This window comes from Channa argus, chromosome 6 (assembly GCF_033026475.1).
Source record: "Channa argus isolate prfri chromosome 6, Channa argus male v1.0, whole genome shotgun sequence".
NCBI lineage: Eukaryota > Metazoa > Chordata > Actinopteri > Anabantiformes > Channidae > Channa > Channa argus.
The window spans coordinates 16,389,250-16,406,755 of record NC_090202.1 but is presented as its reverse complement, the minus strand read 5'-3'; the positions used below and the strand labels follow the sequence as shown (position 1 = coordinate 16,406,755).

General features: G+C 39.0%; 4 protein-coding genes across 13 annotated transcripts; 2 read left to right on the top strand and 2 right to left on the bottom strand.

The window, feature by feature from the left end:
* Window positions 1-49: 49 nt before the first annotated feature.
* On the bottom strand, window positions 50-5,121 carry cfap45 (cilia and flagella associated protein 45). 10 transcript variants are annotated; one of them, XM_067508059.1, is made up of 14 exons: window positions 4,998-5,121; window positions 4,262-4,337; window positions 3,748-3,851; window positions 3,539-3,649; window positions 3,244-3,356; window positions 2,627-2,771; window positions 2,367-2,537; window positions 2,049-2,227; window positions 1,720-1,849; window positions 1,423-1,569; window positions 1,147-1,260; window positions 866-1,059; window positions 458-682; window positions 50-336 (listed from the first exon to the last, which is right to left on the bottom strand). In XM_067508059.1, exons 3-14 carry the CDS (start codon window positions 3,748-3,750, stop codon window positions 270-272), a joined length of 1,599 nt encoding a protein of 532 aa, XP_067364160.1. In that variant the 5' UTR covers window positions 3,751-3,851; window positions 4,262-4,337; window positions 4,998-5,121; the 3' UTR covers window positions 50-269. The 10 variants fall into 10 exon arrangements, with proteins under 10 accessions (XP_067364160.1, XP_067364155.1, XP_067364161.1 ...); XM_067508054.1 differs by having other exon boundaries at window positions 4,266-4,337; XM_067508060.1 differs by having other exon boundaries at window positions 3,748-3,796; window positions 4,266-4,337.
* A 264-nt stretch (window positions 5,122-5,385) lies between these two features.
* On the top strand, window positions 5,386-9,696 carry slc37a4a (solute carrier family 37 member 4a). Its single transcript, XM_067508065.1, has 8 exons — window positions 5,386-5,669; window positions 6,049-6,281; window positions 6,919-7,162; window positions 7,591-7,749; window positions 7,840-7,925; window positions 8,497-8,610; window positions 8,690-8,828; window positions 9,062-9,696. Exons 1-8 carry the CDS (start codon window positions 5,522-5,524, stop codon window positions 9,226-9,228), a joined length of 1,290 nt encoding a protein of 429 aa, XP_067364166.1. The 5' UTR covers window positions 5,386-5,521; the 3' UTR covers window positions 9,229-9,696.
* Window positions 9,697-9,789: 93 nt separating this feature from the next.
* On the bottom strand, window positions 9,790-11,786 carry trappc4 (trafficking protein particle complex subunit 4). The gene is made up of 5 exons (XM_067508072.1): window positions 11,582-11,786; window positions 11,131-11,305; window positions 10,892-10,995; window positions 10,171-10,297; window positions 9,790-9,995 (listed from the first exon to the last, which is right to left on the bottom strand). The coding sequence occupies exons 1-5, from the start codon at window positions 11,754-11,756 to the stop codon at window positions 9,917-9,919; spliced, it is 660 nt and encodes a 219-aa protein (XP_067364173.1). The 5' UTR covers window positions 11,757-11,786; the 3' UTR covers window positions 9,790-9,916.
* Window positions 11,787-11,909: 123 nt separating this feature from the next.
* On the top strand, window positions 11,910-16,316 carry rps25 (ribosomal protein S25). The gene is made up of 5 exons (XM_067508073.1): window positions 11,910-12,060; window positions 12,628-12,717; window positions 12,838-13,021; window positions 14,369-14,467; window positions 14,568-16,316. Exons 1-4 carry the CDS (start codon window positions 12,058-12,060, stop codon window positions 14,461-14,463), a joined length of 372 nt encoding a protein of 123 aa, XP_067364174.1. The 5' UTR covers window positions 11,910-12,057; the 3' UTR covers window positions 14,464-14,467; window positions 14,568-16,316.
* Window positions 16,317-17,506: the final 1,190 nt, after the last annotated feature.

Here is a 17,506-nt window from a genome sequence, read left to right as displayed (position 1 = left end):
AGTCTCTTGTAAGTTTGTGTGATCAAGTAGAAGTGTCTCAACCAGCCACTTTGTTTTTTCTTTTTATTGTGTCACAGTTCTTACAGAGAGCAATCATAACACAGTCCAGTCTCCTAAAAAGTAACAGTGATCAAAAGCTTACACAGAAACCTTTAGTGGTACATTCTTGTGTATTTTAGTTGTCCTGTTGTTGTCTTACTTGAAACATCCTCTTCATCCAAGATTACAAGATTAGGGTCTCACACAGTTTAAACCCCATTCAGAGTGAATTACACAGCGCAGCACTTGGCCTTCCTCTCCACCTCCGAGCAGTATTTTTCAGAGAGGCCTGTAGCCCTTGACATTGATGACATGACAGGTTAATACACATTCACAATAGAGCAGTATTTGCATACATTCTTACTTTCATGCTGATAAAATATCAGCCACATAAGTCTAAAAACACACAAATGCTTACTTGAGCTCTTTCAGCTTCTTGTCTTTGATTTCATCGAGACGCAAACGTCTCTGCCGAGCTTCCTCAATCAGCTGGTCAGCCTCCTTGAAAACCTCCCTGCGTTTGGCTATGGCAGAGAGTTCACGCTCCTTCATCTGCTGTCGGATGGCATCTGAGTGGCGATGGGCTTTTTGCCGTTGCTTCTCCTCCTCCTCCTTATGTTTGATTGCTGTTTCCTGCTGCACTCTGAACAAAAGGGAGGAGGGAAATTTGGTATTGATGCAATGAGTGTGTGTGTGTATATATATGTGTATATATAGTAATGCAATAGTACTAATTAATGAAAAAAAATACCAAGTGTAAATTTTTTTCTGCTTAATTGGCAAGTGGCCTCACCTTCACCTTAAACAATGAAATCAAATTTCTTACTTTAGAACCCTCTCAAACTCGGCCTTCTCACGACCAGCCTCAATCGACAGGAAGTGCTCTTTGTGGTGAACCTGCTCCAAACGAGCTGCCCTCAGCATCGCTTCTTCCCGTGCTTTCTTTTCAGCCAGCTCTTTCTCTATCATCCTCCACTTTCTGTCTGTTATTTCTTGGTTCCTACGAGCACGAAGCTCATCCTTTTAAATGCACAGACCCAAAATTGAGACACACAGAATGCTTTATTCCAATGCACCTATGAACATGTGATGACAGATATTTGATACCTGCTCTGCCTTGTAGTCTTTTGCTCTTTCTTGCTTGGCCCTCAGCCTAGCAATCTCCAACTCTTTCTCTTTCTTCATTTGTCTCTGTTCTGCTTCATATTCAGCTTCCCGCTCCTTCAAAATCATGAGATGTCAGAATAAAAGTATTTTGATAATGAATGAAATCAACATTGTGTGTCAATACAGACATTTACTGAACTGAACTTCACAGGTATGAACTCTCCCTCTGTAAGTAATTTGTCCAATTGTATGGAGACAATTAGCTTTTCATCTAACCAGTTTTTTACGAATGTAATCCATATCTTTCATGTCTTCCAATTTCTCCTCTTCTCTCCTCTGCTCCTTTGCCCGCATGGCCTCAGCATTGATGCGCATGACCTCCTCTTGCAGAAGTTTTTGCTCTGCCCTCTTCTTCTCCAGTGCCTGAAAACCAGTATGAGAACGATAACAGACTCAATGCCAATATATTCTATATGGGACGGCATATCCATCAAAACATATGTGAATTTTAGTTTAAATGTTTTAATTTTTGTTTTTTCTATTCATTGGCTGTCTCCCCCCCTTTGTTTGCACCTTGAGGTCTTCCAGGATCATCCTCTCTTGGTTTTCTCTTATCTGCTGCCTCTCCTGCTCTTTCATTTCGTCTTGCAGTTGCTTCTCTTCCGAACGTTGCTGGATCTGGTCATAAATTTGCTGCATTCCCCTGGAATACAACATAAGGTCAACACATACATGTTAACTATGCTAAACTAAAGGCTCTTCGCTCTTACTAGTCACCACTACTCTGATCACAACACAAGTATGGTTAGTGGTTTTGCTGGGTCACATAAATTGAAAGCATTAATGTGCAAATCCAGCCAGGAACAATTTTGTGTGTATTTCTGCTGCGGGATTCCCTGTACCTGACCCTCTGTTGTCTGCGCAGCTTATCGATCTCCTCCACAGTTTCCAAGGCCCTGCGGCGCTCCACCTCCATCAAGGCATCCAGACGCTTCTCCTCCTGTAACAACTCTGCCTGGATCTGTTTCTTCTCCTGGATTTGAGCATCACGCGTGGCTTGACACTGGGCACTCAGAATCAGCTGAAGGGATCACTCACACACACACACACAGACACACACAGACACACGTATTGATGTTCATGTCAGACTACTTGTACAAAATAAATCAGCATTTCTGTCAGACACTGAATGGCTCACTTTTAAAAATTTCACCATCTACCTTGTTGAGACCTTTGATCTCTTCCTCTTGTTCCATCCTCAAGGCATTGGCCCGCTCCAGCAAGCGCTGTGTTCGATCTCGGGCCTCTAGCTCCAGCTCTGTCAGGGCATGGTTCTCTTTACGAGCAAGGTCAGCCACAAACATCTGACACTTTTTTTCTTCTGCAGCTTTCTAAAAGATCCAAATATTACAAAAGAGTTATGACCTTATTTTTATGTTGTTAATTTGCAAATATTAGATAAATTTTTTGTGTTTCCTACAATTTCCTCTTCTTTCCTCTTCTGATAAGCCTCCCTCAAGGACTCCCTCTCCTCCTTGGTGAGAATACGGGCTGCTGAGTTAATCCGCTTAAAATCAGGTGATGGAAGAATAATGGACTCTCCCGAAGGATCTGTCCATGGGATCCTGATAAAAATGCATATTAAGGGACTATTTTTAAGTCTTGGTACATAATCACGGATTGCAAGCACTTTTTTGATAATTTGACATTGTTTTTTTTAAGGAATGAGGTTGCAAAACATTAGAACCACCTCTTCTTGTAATGCACTCCAGTACAACTCCACTACTCACTTTAGCATTAATATTAAACACATAATAGAATTACCACCTTTCTCACAGTTTATAACGTAAAAACTCAGAAATTATAACCTTGTAAAAGTAGAATTCATAGCAGAGCTACTGTAATGAATTGAATTAAATTGGAAACGTGGTCATAATGTTATGCCTGATTGGTGTATTGTGATTAGCACCCACTTCCAAAAAACCGATATCTTATTCAATTTAGCTCGCTTAAATTATCTATGATTTCATAGATAATGCATTATGCCTTTAAAATCGACAGACAACCTTTGGCATTTATTAGTGATTGTCAGTCTACCTTAGATTGCGAATGAGGTCTTTGGTGATTATTTGAACAGTCTCCCCTTCTTGGTTCTTCAAGGATTTGCCCTTGGTATTTGACACTCTGTTGCCACGGCTGTCTAATGGTATCTGCACAGAGTTAGTTAGCAACATCTCACAAACTCATTTATGATTTGTTATCTCTCCACCCATAAACGTTCCATCCATTATACTAATGATATCACCCTTATTTTAACGGATGCTGTAAGTCTTTCACACAACTTCCATTTCAATGTCTGTGGTGGGCTACAAGATGTCCTAAACTCACTCACCGGGTTTGGGCTTCCAAAAAGGGTTTCGTCCACCTCGGAAGTTGCGGCACGTGTGCGGTATCGTCGTGTGTTAGAGCTGCACCTTGAATTCGTGGAGCTGGATGCGAGTCTCTACAGAGAGTACCATTCCCACACGTGTGAATACGTGACTTACCTCTACAACAAAACAATAAGCGGAACATTGCTTTGTATTTCAACCGTAAACTTACCATGGCCCTTGGTTATTTTTCTTCAGCGCTATGGAGATCTGGAGTTATTCTGAAAAGATCTTAAGGTTTTAAAGACTGAGGATCCGACGGTAGATGGTTGTTGTCTGGGAAACAAATAGTGAAGGCTAAAAGATGGAGGGGCCACTTAACTTGTTCATGTCTTCGCTTTGTGAAAATTACACCTAACGTTAACGTTACAGTGAAAATATACAACTACAGGTGTACAGGTTTAGTACATACCGAAGACATAACATACAGTAGGATCTCCTTGAAGTCTCTAGGAGCCCCTTAATTAGCCACGTGTGAATACATAAACGTCCTCTATTAACAATTTAACACATTAGAGGCGGCTTGGCATTGTTTCCTATTTCAAATTAACGCCACCGTTAGCTAAAACGTATTATGGTCCTCGGTTAGCAGGCCAAATGAAGACCCTCCCGACTAGAGTTAACGTTTCAAAGACTGATAATGCGTTAGGGTATTTTTCTTTAAATGATAAATGTGGATATCTTACTTACAAACCTGGCTACGACGTCCTTTGGCAGCTCAGGAATGTTTGGTGTCCGTTGCTATGGGAACAGTATCGAAGGCTAAAAGGAAATTAACATTTGATTATTTTTGTGAAAAATACACAAAGTCAGCTAAACTAAAACGTAAGCTACCACAGTGTAGCAAGTGCATATATTTATCATCGTAAAGACCTTGTTACGGGTCTTACCTGTTAAATTAATAAAGGCTTGAGTGGGATTCCCCTTAGCTTAAATTGTTAGTTAAATTTCTAAAACGTACTACGATTGGATCCATATAAAAGCAAGTTCAACTCTGTTAATATGTATTTTATCACAATAGTCCGGAGCAGTATGATTTAACTAAATCAGTACAGGGCGGCGCTAGTTCATTCACGTGATGCGGAAACGTCACATACTCAACTTCTACTTCCACGACATGAGCTGCTTCAATTACATGTTTAGAAAACACATACAGCGGTCGGCGACATAATCCTCTGCACAGAAAAGCGGAAATTTGACCTACACAAGTAGCTGGTTGGCTTGCACTAAAGTCTCCTTTTTAAAAAAAAAAAAAAGAGTATAGTTAAATACTTAACGTTTTACAGACTGTAGTGTGTTTGTATCAATACTTAGTCATACACATAAGCTATATGTTGTCTTCTCACATTAGCTTTTAAACACCGCATGTACAGATTCATATCGACTTGCCCACAACTATTATAAAAGTAATCGTTGGCGTACTTTCTATATCGCAGACAACAGAGAAAGAAATTTCCAATGTTTTGCTCTCTGCTAGGTCCACACTGTTAGATCACCACCGTTCACAAACACCCTCACTTGGAGAGGAGCCTTTCCCTGCATGGTCTGCCGTGACTATTGGACTATCCAGTAAATCATTAACCACAGTATCTGAGGAATCCTTCCATGGTGTCTTCAAATGGACAAACAGTTAGGTCATCAAGGAAACAACAGGTCAAAACAACAGGTGCCTTAAGGAAACAACAGGTCAAACACAGTGTTGATGTCACAGACAGATTAAAATCCTTTTCCATAGGCCAGTCTGCTGCATATGGTATCAACGCTGATTTAATTATCTTTTGAGCAGAGAAGTTGAACGTTAACCTCCTCTACTGATCGCAGCTGTTCAGTGGATCCAGAAACAAAGTTCACTGTCAGACAGCAGAGGTCTGTCCAAGAACAAGCTTCGTTCCTCCACTGGATTTTCTTTTCTTTTTCTCAGTTTTTGTAGGATTTGATCTGCAATCATGGCTACAGCAGCTTTGGGATACTACAGAGGATCTATATTCCTGGCCATGTTCGTGGGCTACACGTTGTACTGCTTTAATAGAAAGACTTTTTCCTTTGTGATGCCTTCTCTAATGCAAGAAATTGAGCTGGATAAGGATGACCTGGGTAGGTGGCATATGGTTGTGCAGTGACTTTATATTTAATTACCATATTATCTATATATTCTATATAATGTCTAAAGAAGAGGAAACATGCTATTAATGTTATTGCAATCCTTAGATTCAGCTTAGTTAAAATTTATATCCTCCCCCCAAAATCAGAACTTTCCACTACTTTTGCATTTAAAACTGGGTGAATTTCTTATATCTAGATAACATTTTAAGTGTAACCTAAGACAAATGCTATTATCATTACCCATATCTGAACCTTTTATGATTACACTATGTATTACAGGTACTAAATTATACAGAAAATGGTATCTTAGATATTCAGAACCAAATAATCTCCTTTTAAATTTTGTTTGTCCTGTGCTCTCTTTGTTCAGGCATGATTACCAGCAGTCAGTCTTTGGCCTACGCTATCAGTAAGTTCATCAGTGGGGTTCTTTCAGACCAAATGAGCGCACGCTGGCTCTTCTCCACTGGCCTGTTCATGGTGGGAGGCATCAACGTAGTCTTCTCCTGGTCCTCCACTGTCACTGTTTTCTCTGCTCTTTGGTTTCTGAATGGCCTTGGCCAGGGACTGGGCTGGCCTCCCTGCGGCAGGGTGCTGCGCAAGGTATGAGAGGCCAAATGCCAGTATGTCAGTGCTACAGTGTACTGATGTCTAGTTCTAGTTTTTAAACTTTTTTAAAATTTTATATGCTATTAAGAATAAATAGACACCAGTAGGCAAGCAATAATTATTTACAGGTAGAAAGACGGTCCTCATCATTCACGTGATTTAAACCAAAAAAAGCACCTAAAACATAAACACGTGTCTGAACACTAGTCGAGTTTATTAAGGACTGATTGGGATTGAAAAACATGTTTTTGGCAGGCTTAACAACTAACAAACAACTAACAATATTTTGGCGAATCTAGATACAGTATCATGTTATTACATTTAACCAGTGGAGGCTGTCACTTGATTGTGGCTTGTTTGCAGAAAAGCCCCAAAAATGAAAAATATTATAAAAGTAAACAATTTTTTAAAAAAGTATATTGTTATAAATACAATTTCATTCTTTCTTGCCTTATTTAACCCCACAATTTAAAGTTTGTGGACCGTATAGTATTAAAATTGTCAAAGGATTGTCGTTGAGTTATGTGTCCATTTTGTCACAGAGAGTATTTATTCCTCATATAATAAAAGGTCAGATGCTACCTTTCAGTGCATATGTAATTTAATGTTATTTCTTCTTCTGTGCTCTTAGTGGTTTGACCCCTCTGAGTTCGGGACACGGTGGGCAATTCTATCTTGCAGCATGAATCTGGCAGGCAGTTTGGGCCCCATTATTGCCACAGTGCTGGCCCAGAGTTACAGCTGGAGGACAATACTGTCAGCCTCTGGAATTATATGTGTGGTGGTCTCCTTTGTCTGTCTGTTGGTCATCAAGAATGAGCCCAAAGACGTGGGTCTGCCCAATATAGAGACAGCAGCCAAAAAGAGCAAAGGGGGTGAGACTGAATTGTTTTAGCTACTACTTTTCTCACACAGTTACAGAAATGAGCACATGCATGCACTACTCATTAAACACATACTGTGCACTGTCCAAATATGTGTGTTTTTGTACAACATGTGGGTCTTGTGACTAAAGGTTGACAAATTACTGGACTTTGTACTCAGAGTGCCCCACACATGCAATTTGCATGAGCTATGTCTTGCTCATGCGCATGCAAAGCGAGAACATAATACCGTGCATGTGCTGAAAAGATGTTCATATACACAAGCCCAATTAGAAGTAGAGTCCTCTCATCTCCACCTCTATCATGGGGATATGTTAGAACCACTGTGACATGTTGCTGTTTCAGATATAGAGACAGTAGGCATACAGAAACACTGGATTTGCAAGTATAACTCAGCCTTCTGCCCGCTATCTGTTCAGGATCCTCCAGTGATGAAAGCACCCTCTCTGAGTTCCTGCTCTCTCCCTACCTTTGGCTGCTGTCTGTGTCCTATCTGGTGGTCTTTGGAGTGAAGACGGCCAGCACAGACTGGGGCCAGCTGTTTCTCATTCAGGACAAGGGCCAGTCAACACTCATGGGTAGGGAAAAGGGGGTAAAGTGCATTTCTGCTGAGAGTTCAGTTTGGTTACCTTAGTATGTCTGATGAACCACTGTATTGTTTCCTAAAGGTAGCTCATACATAAGTGCCCTGGAAGCTGGAGGCCTGTTGGGCAGTCTTGCAGCAGGATACCTGTCTGATAAGGCTGTGGCCAAAGTGAGTTTGTATATAGTATTCATCGTAGTGTTACATTTAATCATATATTTTCTTTTGTCCTGTGGAAATGGAGTGTGGTGCACATACCCAGTTGCAACAAATCCCTTTGGCAAATTTGCCACCGTGACCATCTGTATTGTTAATCCACCAAAACTGATTGTGTTACACAAGTCACTAAAAAGTCTTTACCAACAGTACCAATCTTGCAAAATATATTTTATTTATTATATAACAGCATTTTATCTTCTATTTCAATTTCCTTTCATTTGGATTATTTTATATTTCAATTTCATAAAAAGCACCATATCAATGAGTAATTGATTGCCTCCAATTCAAGCAATATCTCTTTTGACTTATTAGAATAAAACTGCATATTATGCATAATATGTTAAAACTACCAGACTAATAGTGAATGGCACCATCTCTTTGCAAATGCATACAAAGTTTTGAATGACAGCTCTGAATTTAAATTGTCATCAGTTTTTCCTAAATTTTGCAGCATTGTAAACCAGTAAAAGTCTGCTTTTAGCCAGAAAACCTAATCTCTCTTTATATTGTCCTTTTTGTACAGCAAGGCATGAGGATTTATGGTAATCCCCGGCATTTAATCCTGATTTGCATGATGGCTGGAATGTTTGTTTCCATGTACTTGTTCAGAGTCACAGTCACTCCCGAAAGCCCAAAGGTAACTCTCAGCACTAATTAATTACAGATATGTCAGACTCTGTCATCCTCATGGCTGAATCTCTCATCATTACATTTAGGTGTGGATACTCTGCTTGGGTGCTGCTTTTGGCTTCTCCACTTATGGACCAATAGCGCTGTTTGGAGTTATAGCCAATGAAAGTGCCCCATCAAACTACTGCGGAACATCACATGCCATCGTCGCTCTGATGGCCAACAGTAAGTTTACCTGTTTTCATAATCATTATATGGTGCATTAGCTGCACATGATGCCTGAAGATAATTGGAATTCATAATTCCAACCATGTTGTTTATAACTGATACTTTTTACATTGCTAATATATTTAGTCTCACAGCCCTCCACTGGCTTAACTTTGATACAGCAAATTAAGTCTTTGTGAATGTGAGAGAGTGAATTGTCTTACCTGCTCTGTTCCCTGACTTTTGCTCAGTTGGTGGCTTCCTGTCTGGACTACCATTCAGCACCATTGCCAAGCACCATGGCTGGGAAACAGCCTTTTGGGTAGCAGAGATCATCTGTGGTGTCACAACTGTTGGATTCTTTCTGTTGCGCAACATCCAAACCAAGATGGGTCACGTGTCCAAGAAGGCAGAATAAAGCATCACAACGCTCTTCTGCAATGCTCAGAGCAAATATTTTTTTAGATTTTCTTTTTATACCAAAGTATTTTTCTGCTATACAGGGCATAAGTGTAAATGAAAATTGAGCATTTTTTCTTGAAAAACGTTTGCAAGGTGCTTTTCTACATACAGTGTTTACAGTCTGTAAACATCATATTGATAATTCAACAAGGAATTTTTAAGGACTAAATGGGATGGATCTCCTTAAGAACAAGAGCACAACCAGACAAAGGATTTCTCTACTGAGGCCACCGAAATACAGTATTTCAGTGATATAGACATAAAGTGGAACCTGGTTTAGACACTAATATTATAGAATATCTGTTTTATATTTTGTAATAGTGAATCATGCAAGGAATCCCTACATGAGGCACATGTTTTTTTGTACAATGTGCATTCATCATTCAGTCAAAACGTTAAATAAATAAGTTTTTTTTTCCAGACATTTTCAGTTTATGCAGAATTTACTATTACTACTAGAACTGACATAGAAATAAAATGTACGTGTAGCCAAGACAAATGGAACAAATTAACAATATGAAATTGTAACACCTGCATGTTTAATGTTTAAATATTTACAAAACATTTTGTATTTACACAGATAATCTACTTATTACAGTCAAAGAAACTTATGACTGGTGAAGCAGATTTGTGTCCTGTCTGGTTCAAGATCCAGTCCCAAAGTTGCCAGCTTTCTCTGCTATCTCCAGTGCACTTTTCAGATTCTGATCAAAGAGTTCACACCTAGAATTCACAAAATCAAAGATTTACAGTAACATCATAGGACGCAAGCAACTGGATGCATTGGTGTTGATCCCTGCATACTTGATATTTAAACGTTGTGACAAGTACCAATTTTTAGACTTTACAATACAACAAGGTGAGACACAATGAGACCCCTTTTTAGATTGGTCATTACCTGATTGGCATTTCCAGAGAATAAAATGGGTTCTTCAGGGCAAAATCTGAGTAAATCTCATAAATCTTCCTCAAAAGTGTATCAATACCAGTTTGACGAGGGTCTGCCAGCACAATAAACTTTATCCCTGGAAAACAGATCAAACACATAGTAAGAAAGACATGACTTTAAAATGTCATATGAATACAAAGTTGTTTTTCCAAACTACTGGTATGTACACTGATCAAGCACAACAGTATGACCCCCTGGGCAATTCAATGCAATGCAATCCCATACAACAATAACCACTTTTATTGTCATTGAGCATATATTCACATTGCACATACATGTTACAGTGAAATTCGTTCTTTGTGTTTAACCTGGCACCTTAGGGAGAACAGCGGGCAGCCACAGGGTGTTGCCCAGGGAGCTAGCTCTGAGTGTGTCTTGCTCAGGGACACTCTACTTTTACAAGGTTATAATTTCTCAGTTTTCAGGTTGAAACTCAGAAAGGTGATAATGCTACTTTGTGTTTAATATTGAGGTCATAGTGTTTAGTGGATTCGTACTAGAGTGCATTATAAGAAGAGGGGGTTCTAATGTTTTGGCCACCTCATTCATTTTAAATTGGGTGGCCAAAACATTGGATTGCATTAAATTGCAAAGGTGGTCATAATGTTATGCCTGACCCAAGTTTAGGGTCGTTCTTTCACTAACAATGACACTTGTTTTTACCACTGACCCGTGAGTGTCTGGAAGCAGTGGAGTTTGAAGACATCTGTTTCTAGCATCTCTATCCCTGAGCTGCCAACTTCAGGGGACAATTGTGAACCTATAGCAAACAATCTGGGAGAAAATATGCCCTTTTGAGAAACACAAGAGTCCTACTTTAGCGTAGTGGACACTTCATGCATGTGACTTGTACGTGGTTTCTGTGAATGGCTAAAGCCAGTGTAAATGTGAAACATGAATAGCTCTTACGAGTGGAACATGGATGCCAGCATCAGCTTCTCATTGGAGCTCAGGCGGGCTCGTCCAAACCGAATAGACACTGGGTAATTTGAGGAGTCTTTCAGGTATTCGAGGATGTCCTTTCCATCCGCTGTGTTCTTTCCAATCACATCAACTCCATTGATGGACAGGACTGCATGCCCCACTGGAGAATAACAACGAAAGCACATCACTTGTTAAAAAATTATTTAAAAAGTCACGTAACCACAGAACATCCTATGATTAAAAGTAACTTACATAGCATACAGACACTCGGCAGGAAATTACCCAAACTAAGGAAATTATTCTGAGAGATTGGTCTAGGTTAAATGTCTAATTTGTTGCACATTTGACTTAAGCCATAACACATCTGGCCTTGATAAGACTGTCCCACTGTTGCTAGCTAATAGTGATATGAGCTAATGACATGCTGAGACCTAACCTCTGATTCCGTCCCGCTGTCCAAATGATACGATCACCTTTTCATCGTGATGTTTAAGTACCAAATCCAAGGGATAGCTAAATGTCTTTTCGGCCTCCGCCCGCGGGACATAGTTGTCATACTGGTAAATTAAACCTCCAGCCTTATTCACCACATACACACTGAAGATCACCATTTTTACAACGTCCTGCCCAGCTGACAAAAACTGTCATGTGACCACAACCAAATCAAAACTAAGGACAAGAAAAGTTAGCTTCAGTGGGAGTTTTTATTCATTTCTGTCTTTGCGTTTTTTCAAACCAACCAACATAACATTTTGGTAACCTAATATAAAATGTCAAAATACATTAAATGATAAAACGTGGAAAAACACTCATGTTCCCAGAGTTCCTCACGCCATTTCCGCATGTACAGGTTGTCTAAGGCGCTATTCCACGGGTGGACTTCCTTTCGCTCCGACATCTTGACGAGGAAACATGGTGAGGATTGTTACTACACGTTTTGTGAACTCAAAATAAAATGTGTCCATGTTTAGTTGACTTATTTCAAGATATGTGTGTTTGGAATATCTTACGATAGAAATGAGCGTTTAAGCCCAATGATATAAAGATGTAGATGAGACGAGCTTTACTTGAATTTTGCTACTTTGGGGTCCCGGACGGTAGCTAGCTAATATGCTAATCTCACCATGCTTTCATAGTACATTGTGCACACCGACAACGACCCGTGCAAAGTTGTCCTTCATTACTTAACATTGATAAGTATTAATAAGTACACATAACGGTAGCTCTGAATATTTAATAAGTTGTCGCTTATTGTAACGACAATAACTAGAAAGACAAATGCGATTTGCTGACGTAACGTGTAGTCGTAGACGAGGCCATTTCATGCCGGCTATTCAAGCTAATCTCGAGCTGGCTAACAGTTACCTTACTGTAAAATCATTCTCATATACATGGATATCGCGGCATGTGTGGAAAGGCTATGCATGTATCCCCAATCTGAATTTGGGACCGTGTGAAAGATGTTAATTTGTGTTCTTCCAGCCTCCTAAACAAGACAAGAAGAAGGATACTGGGAAGTCCAAAAAGGACAAGGACCCAGTCAACAAGTCTGGAGGCAAAGCCAAGAAGAAGGTATGCGTTTGGCTAATGTAAATCCAGGATTGGCCCGTTTACAATGTGCTTTGTGAATAATTGTCTTGATCAGCATTGAGATTGTTTGCTATAACACTGAAACCAAATTTCTCTGAGCAGAAGTGGTCCAAGGGAAAAGTGAGGGACAAGCTCAATAACCTGGTCCTCTTCGACAAGGCCACCTACGACAAGTTGTACAAAGAAGTTCCCAACTACAAACTCATCACCCCCGCTGTTGTTTCAGAGAGGCTGAAGATCCGTGGGTCCCTGGCCAGGAATGCCCTCCAGGAACTGCTTGCCAAAGGTGAATTTTACCATCTTAGTCATTAGCACATGTGATGAAAACGTTCCGCAACTTTAATATGAGGTAGTGTGTGTTAGTGAGGCTGTTGGATGGGTCAGGTTGTGGTGTGCTGGTTACTACATGTTATTTTTGTTGTGTGATAAACATGATTTTATGTAGGGTTTTGTTTTTTTTTTTTGTTTGTTTTTTTATAGCTGTACATCACATAGAGTATAAATGTAATGTTAAGATGGTTATCATATGTTTAGCAATGGTGCGGTAACTTTATGGAAAACATAAAGTGAGTACCCAGTTTAATACCCCAGGCGATGTTAAAGATTGTCTCCAGAAAGTTCAGCGGGATGCCTCTGTTTATGTGCAACGCTACATTGGTGTAAAGTGCCATTTAGATGAAGCAAGACAGATGACATGCCTGCCGGAGAATTATTGAATTATTAAATTTAATAAGTGGATATGAGGAAAATGTACATTAGAGATTTTAAATGAGAACTTAGCTTTCAGTGTTTCACCCTTCTAAGTAATCTCCGAGTTTTGCATTAGAGATCTAGGTGGACATGGTTCCAACTATAGAAAATGATAACAGTAACACATCGCCATCTACAATGTTGTGATGCAACATTGACTGCATCCCATCAATTTGCCCTACAGTCATCAGCACTGCTCATTGACTGTGCCTAACATTTACGCCCTAAGCACCATGACAAAGTGTGTTTGTAGCATTTTCACAGTAGATAAAAATGATAGTTACATGAATAGTTGATGCAAGGATGACACTATTCTATTCTATAATTCTATTATCACTATTCATAGCTGCAGCATTATGTTTAACATTTCTTTTGAACTCTTACTATGTCAGTGTTCTACATACAGATTGCTAAAAGAAAGCCAAGGTTAAAATAGTGAATGCTGTTTAAATATCACATTGCAAGCTTTTTTTTTTTCATGGCAACTATTATATCAATGCAGATGGCAAACCCATAAAAATAACATTAGATTTTGTTTAAAAGTGTGTTTTAAGATCGGACACCAGCATTTTTCAAATCCATGCAGAAAATACTTCTTAAGGTCATACTCATTTTTGACATGCATTGGCTACATCAACTGCAAAGCCAAAATTATTACATTAAACGTTATTTCCATGTTTGTGCATTTCCCCCTTTATAAGCATCCAACTAGCAACTGTTAACTGTGAGGAAACTTGCTTAGATACTTTGACTGACACCTAATCTGGAGCACACAACAACTGGTGGAAGTGGCAGTGCCGGCAAACTAAAAGGTTTATGTAAAGAAGTGGATGGTATTACCAGGATGCTTATGAAGAAATCATCTTTTTTTTTTTTCTTCCAGGCATGATCAAACTTGTGTCCAAACACAGAGCACAGCTGATTTACACACGTAACACGAAGGGTGGTGATGAGGAGGCAGCGGCGGAGAAAGCATGATCAGGTACAGCAGTAAACTGTACGTCTGCATCTAGGTCATCATTGTTTTTCCCTTTGGCTGTCTACTAACCTACAGCTTTTTTTTTTTTTTTTTTGTCTTACAGGTTCTCCTGTTTGTTTCCTGTTTGTAATGTAAACTGAATAAAAAATGCGGGAAAAAAATGCTGGCTTTCTAATTGATATTTGGAAATGTTGGTAAGAGTTAAAATGGTCGGACTGAGTCTAAAAGGTTATGAGGGTGATCTTATCCAGGCAGCACAGTAACATGGATGATGTCTCCCCAGACAAAGTAGTGGAAAATAATTTAGGGCACTTTATAGCTTATTAGACAGTGGTCTCAGAAATAAAACTGGGTTTTGGTTAACTCCTAATTGTCTATAAATTTAGGAAGAGCTTACTACAAACATTTTATTTATATTATATACACATATATAAAAAATCTCAAAACCCAGAAAATAACTAAAAACATGACTGAAATTGGAAAATTAAAATTTTCACCCAATTCTTTTTTAAGGGGGGTATTTTGAAAATGCTTCTACTTTGATATTGTGTGGGTTCATGAAGCAAATCTAATTTTTGCTGCTCACACAGTCAAGGTTGGTCAGACACTGCTTCGAGTATTATTATTATTATATTTGCAGAAGTTTTCTACCAACTTTAGAACTGCTGTATGCTTTCACACTTTCAGTGTGCAGTGAATTACTGTTCCCGTCCTTGTAACTGTAACTTGTTCTGCAGCTACACCGTGTATTGAGTTTTGCCACCCAGAAAATTCAACCGATTGTTTGTAGGTTGAGATGGATCATTTCTAACTTGGTGTTAGATATTCATCATTTAAGTCCTCCATTTTATTATGAGCCACAGGCAGTCAAAGGGTATGAGAGATTGATAAGAAATTGCATGAAATGAAGACGCTACATCTACTGTCACTTGTTATCCTAGGGCATGAAAGTGTTGGAGTGTCATGATAGATGCTGTCAGACATCCCTTTGAGTGCTCAGCTTTACCTCAAGCAGAAAAAAATAAAAGAAAGCAGGATGTTTGCCACAGACAGATGTACCACCCATCAGCTTCTGCCAGCGAAAAATTTGTTCCTTTTTTTTTGTTTTTTTGAAGTGACTACTGAGGCTTTTCAAGCTACTGAACTGAGTCATTTACAATTCACCTTGTTTTCATGAGTTTTTTCTCAAGCAAGTGTGTGGTACAGTGCAGTAAAAGCCTGTTAATGCTTCTCCCCCCCCCCCCCCCCCCATTCAGTATACATGCATATTGTATGTGTCTGCTTAGGTGGAATGACAGGCATTGTGTTAAAAAAAAAAGTTATTTATCCTTTTAAGATGTAACTAGTTCTGCACTAATGCATGTAGCAAAGTTAACAGGACAATCTGATGTTCTGAGAAGAGGTCTAATCATGCGGATTGCTTAGAAGTACTTTAAGTTTAATTCGCATTTAAGCATAAAGGCAAAAATAAAAGCCATCATGCAACCACTGGTAGCTGAGCTGAACTACATGTAACTGTACTCTAAGTCCACCCTGAATCTGTCAAAAGTACTAAATCTGCAGGTTTAAAACAATAATGAGGGACTATGTCCTGCTAATATGGCAAGTCAAAATATACCTTTTTAGCAGCAGACATTGGGGCTTGTCATAATAGCAAAAATGCAGATGTAATTGATCCTTTTAATGAGGACTGCTTGGGAGCAAGTTTCAGGGCCTGCGTTCTGCATGCTGGCTCACTGTCCTACTGAGATGCTTTATGGAACCTCGCCATCATTACAGAAATTTATTTCACCTGTGCTTTTTATGCCATGACAAGTCTGTAAAAAAAAAAAAAAAAAAAAAAAAAGAAAAAGACATGTTTCCAACATGGTGCTAGTTAACTTGTAAGTTAGCACTATGTTGTAACCAAAGGTCTGATCAGCCAGTAGCTAAAAAATAACACCTGTTATTATGTTTTTTGTTTTTTTTTTCTCTAAAGTTGCATGTCCAGAAAGACTTTCAGTATCCTATTCAAATCAGTTGGAATTCTCCTTTATTTTCTAAAGTTCCTCAAATTCATATGACATGCAGTATAATCACATAGCTTTAGGATTTTTTTAACCGTTCACCAACAGGAGTGTGAAGCAGAAGCAGTAAGAGAGTACTTTTCTTAATATTAATGTGAAAGGCCTGAGGATTATGGAAGCCAGACACGGTAAAACAAAAAATCAATCAAAACAATTGATGAGGAAGAGTGTTTTCAATCACTTTGACCAAATTTAATAAAAAATGAACATATCAGTGACAGTTTGAGATTCATTTGGTTTCAAAAACAAGTTTCATAGATTTTTCTTTAAAAATAGTACACAGCAATCAGCCACAACAATAAAACCACTGACAGATGAGTGAATAGCAATGATTATCTAGTTACAGTGGCACCTTTTGCTGGCTGGGATGAATAATGAGCAGTTGATCTTTTTTTTTCAAGCCTGATCTATGCTGGGTGTGATTCACAGAGCTTAAAAAGATAGGATGTTAATAAATCCAGCTTGTTTGGTGCATGGGTGAATTGGGGCATCTATACGAAGGCTGAAACAGGCCGTGGATGCTATTATCTTTCTTTTTTTTGTGCCATAATCTTGTACTAACAGGATAACAACTTTGTTTTCTTGTGATAACAAGATAATTTATCTGGAAAATGAAATTTGTTTTCTACTGATCTTGAGATAAAGTTTGTTTTCTCGAGATAATGAGATAATTTAGCAAAATCTAAATGACTGTCTCGACTCTTAGATAATAGCATCTGTGGCTGTTCTCATTTTCCATACAGATGTCTTAAATTAGTCCTCTGATAATAAAAGTGCATCCACACAGTGGAAAAAAAGCTTTCCTGGATCAGTGGCTCTAATGTCTATGAGGTTTGGAGGCATTCATGCATATCTTTTTTTTTTTCAAATTAATTTGGGTCAGGGGACTCGTCCTCGTTCCTTGTGCCACTTCGATTTTACTGAAACATCTCTCTGTTTGAAAGCCGTTCAAAGCACCAGGCTCGATATTCTCCTT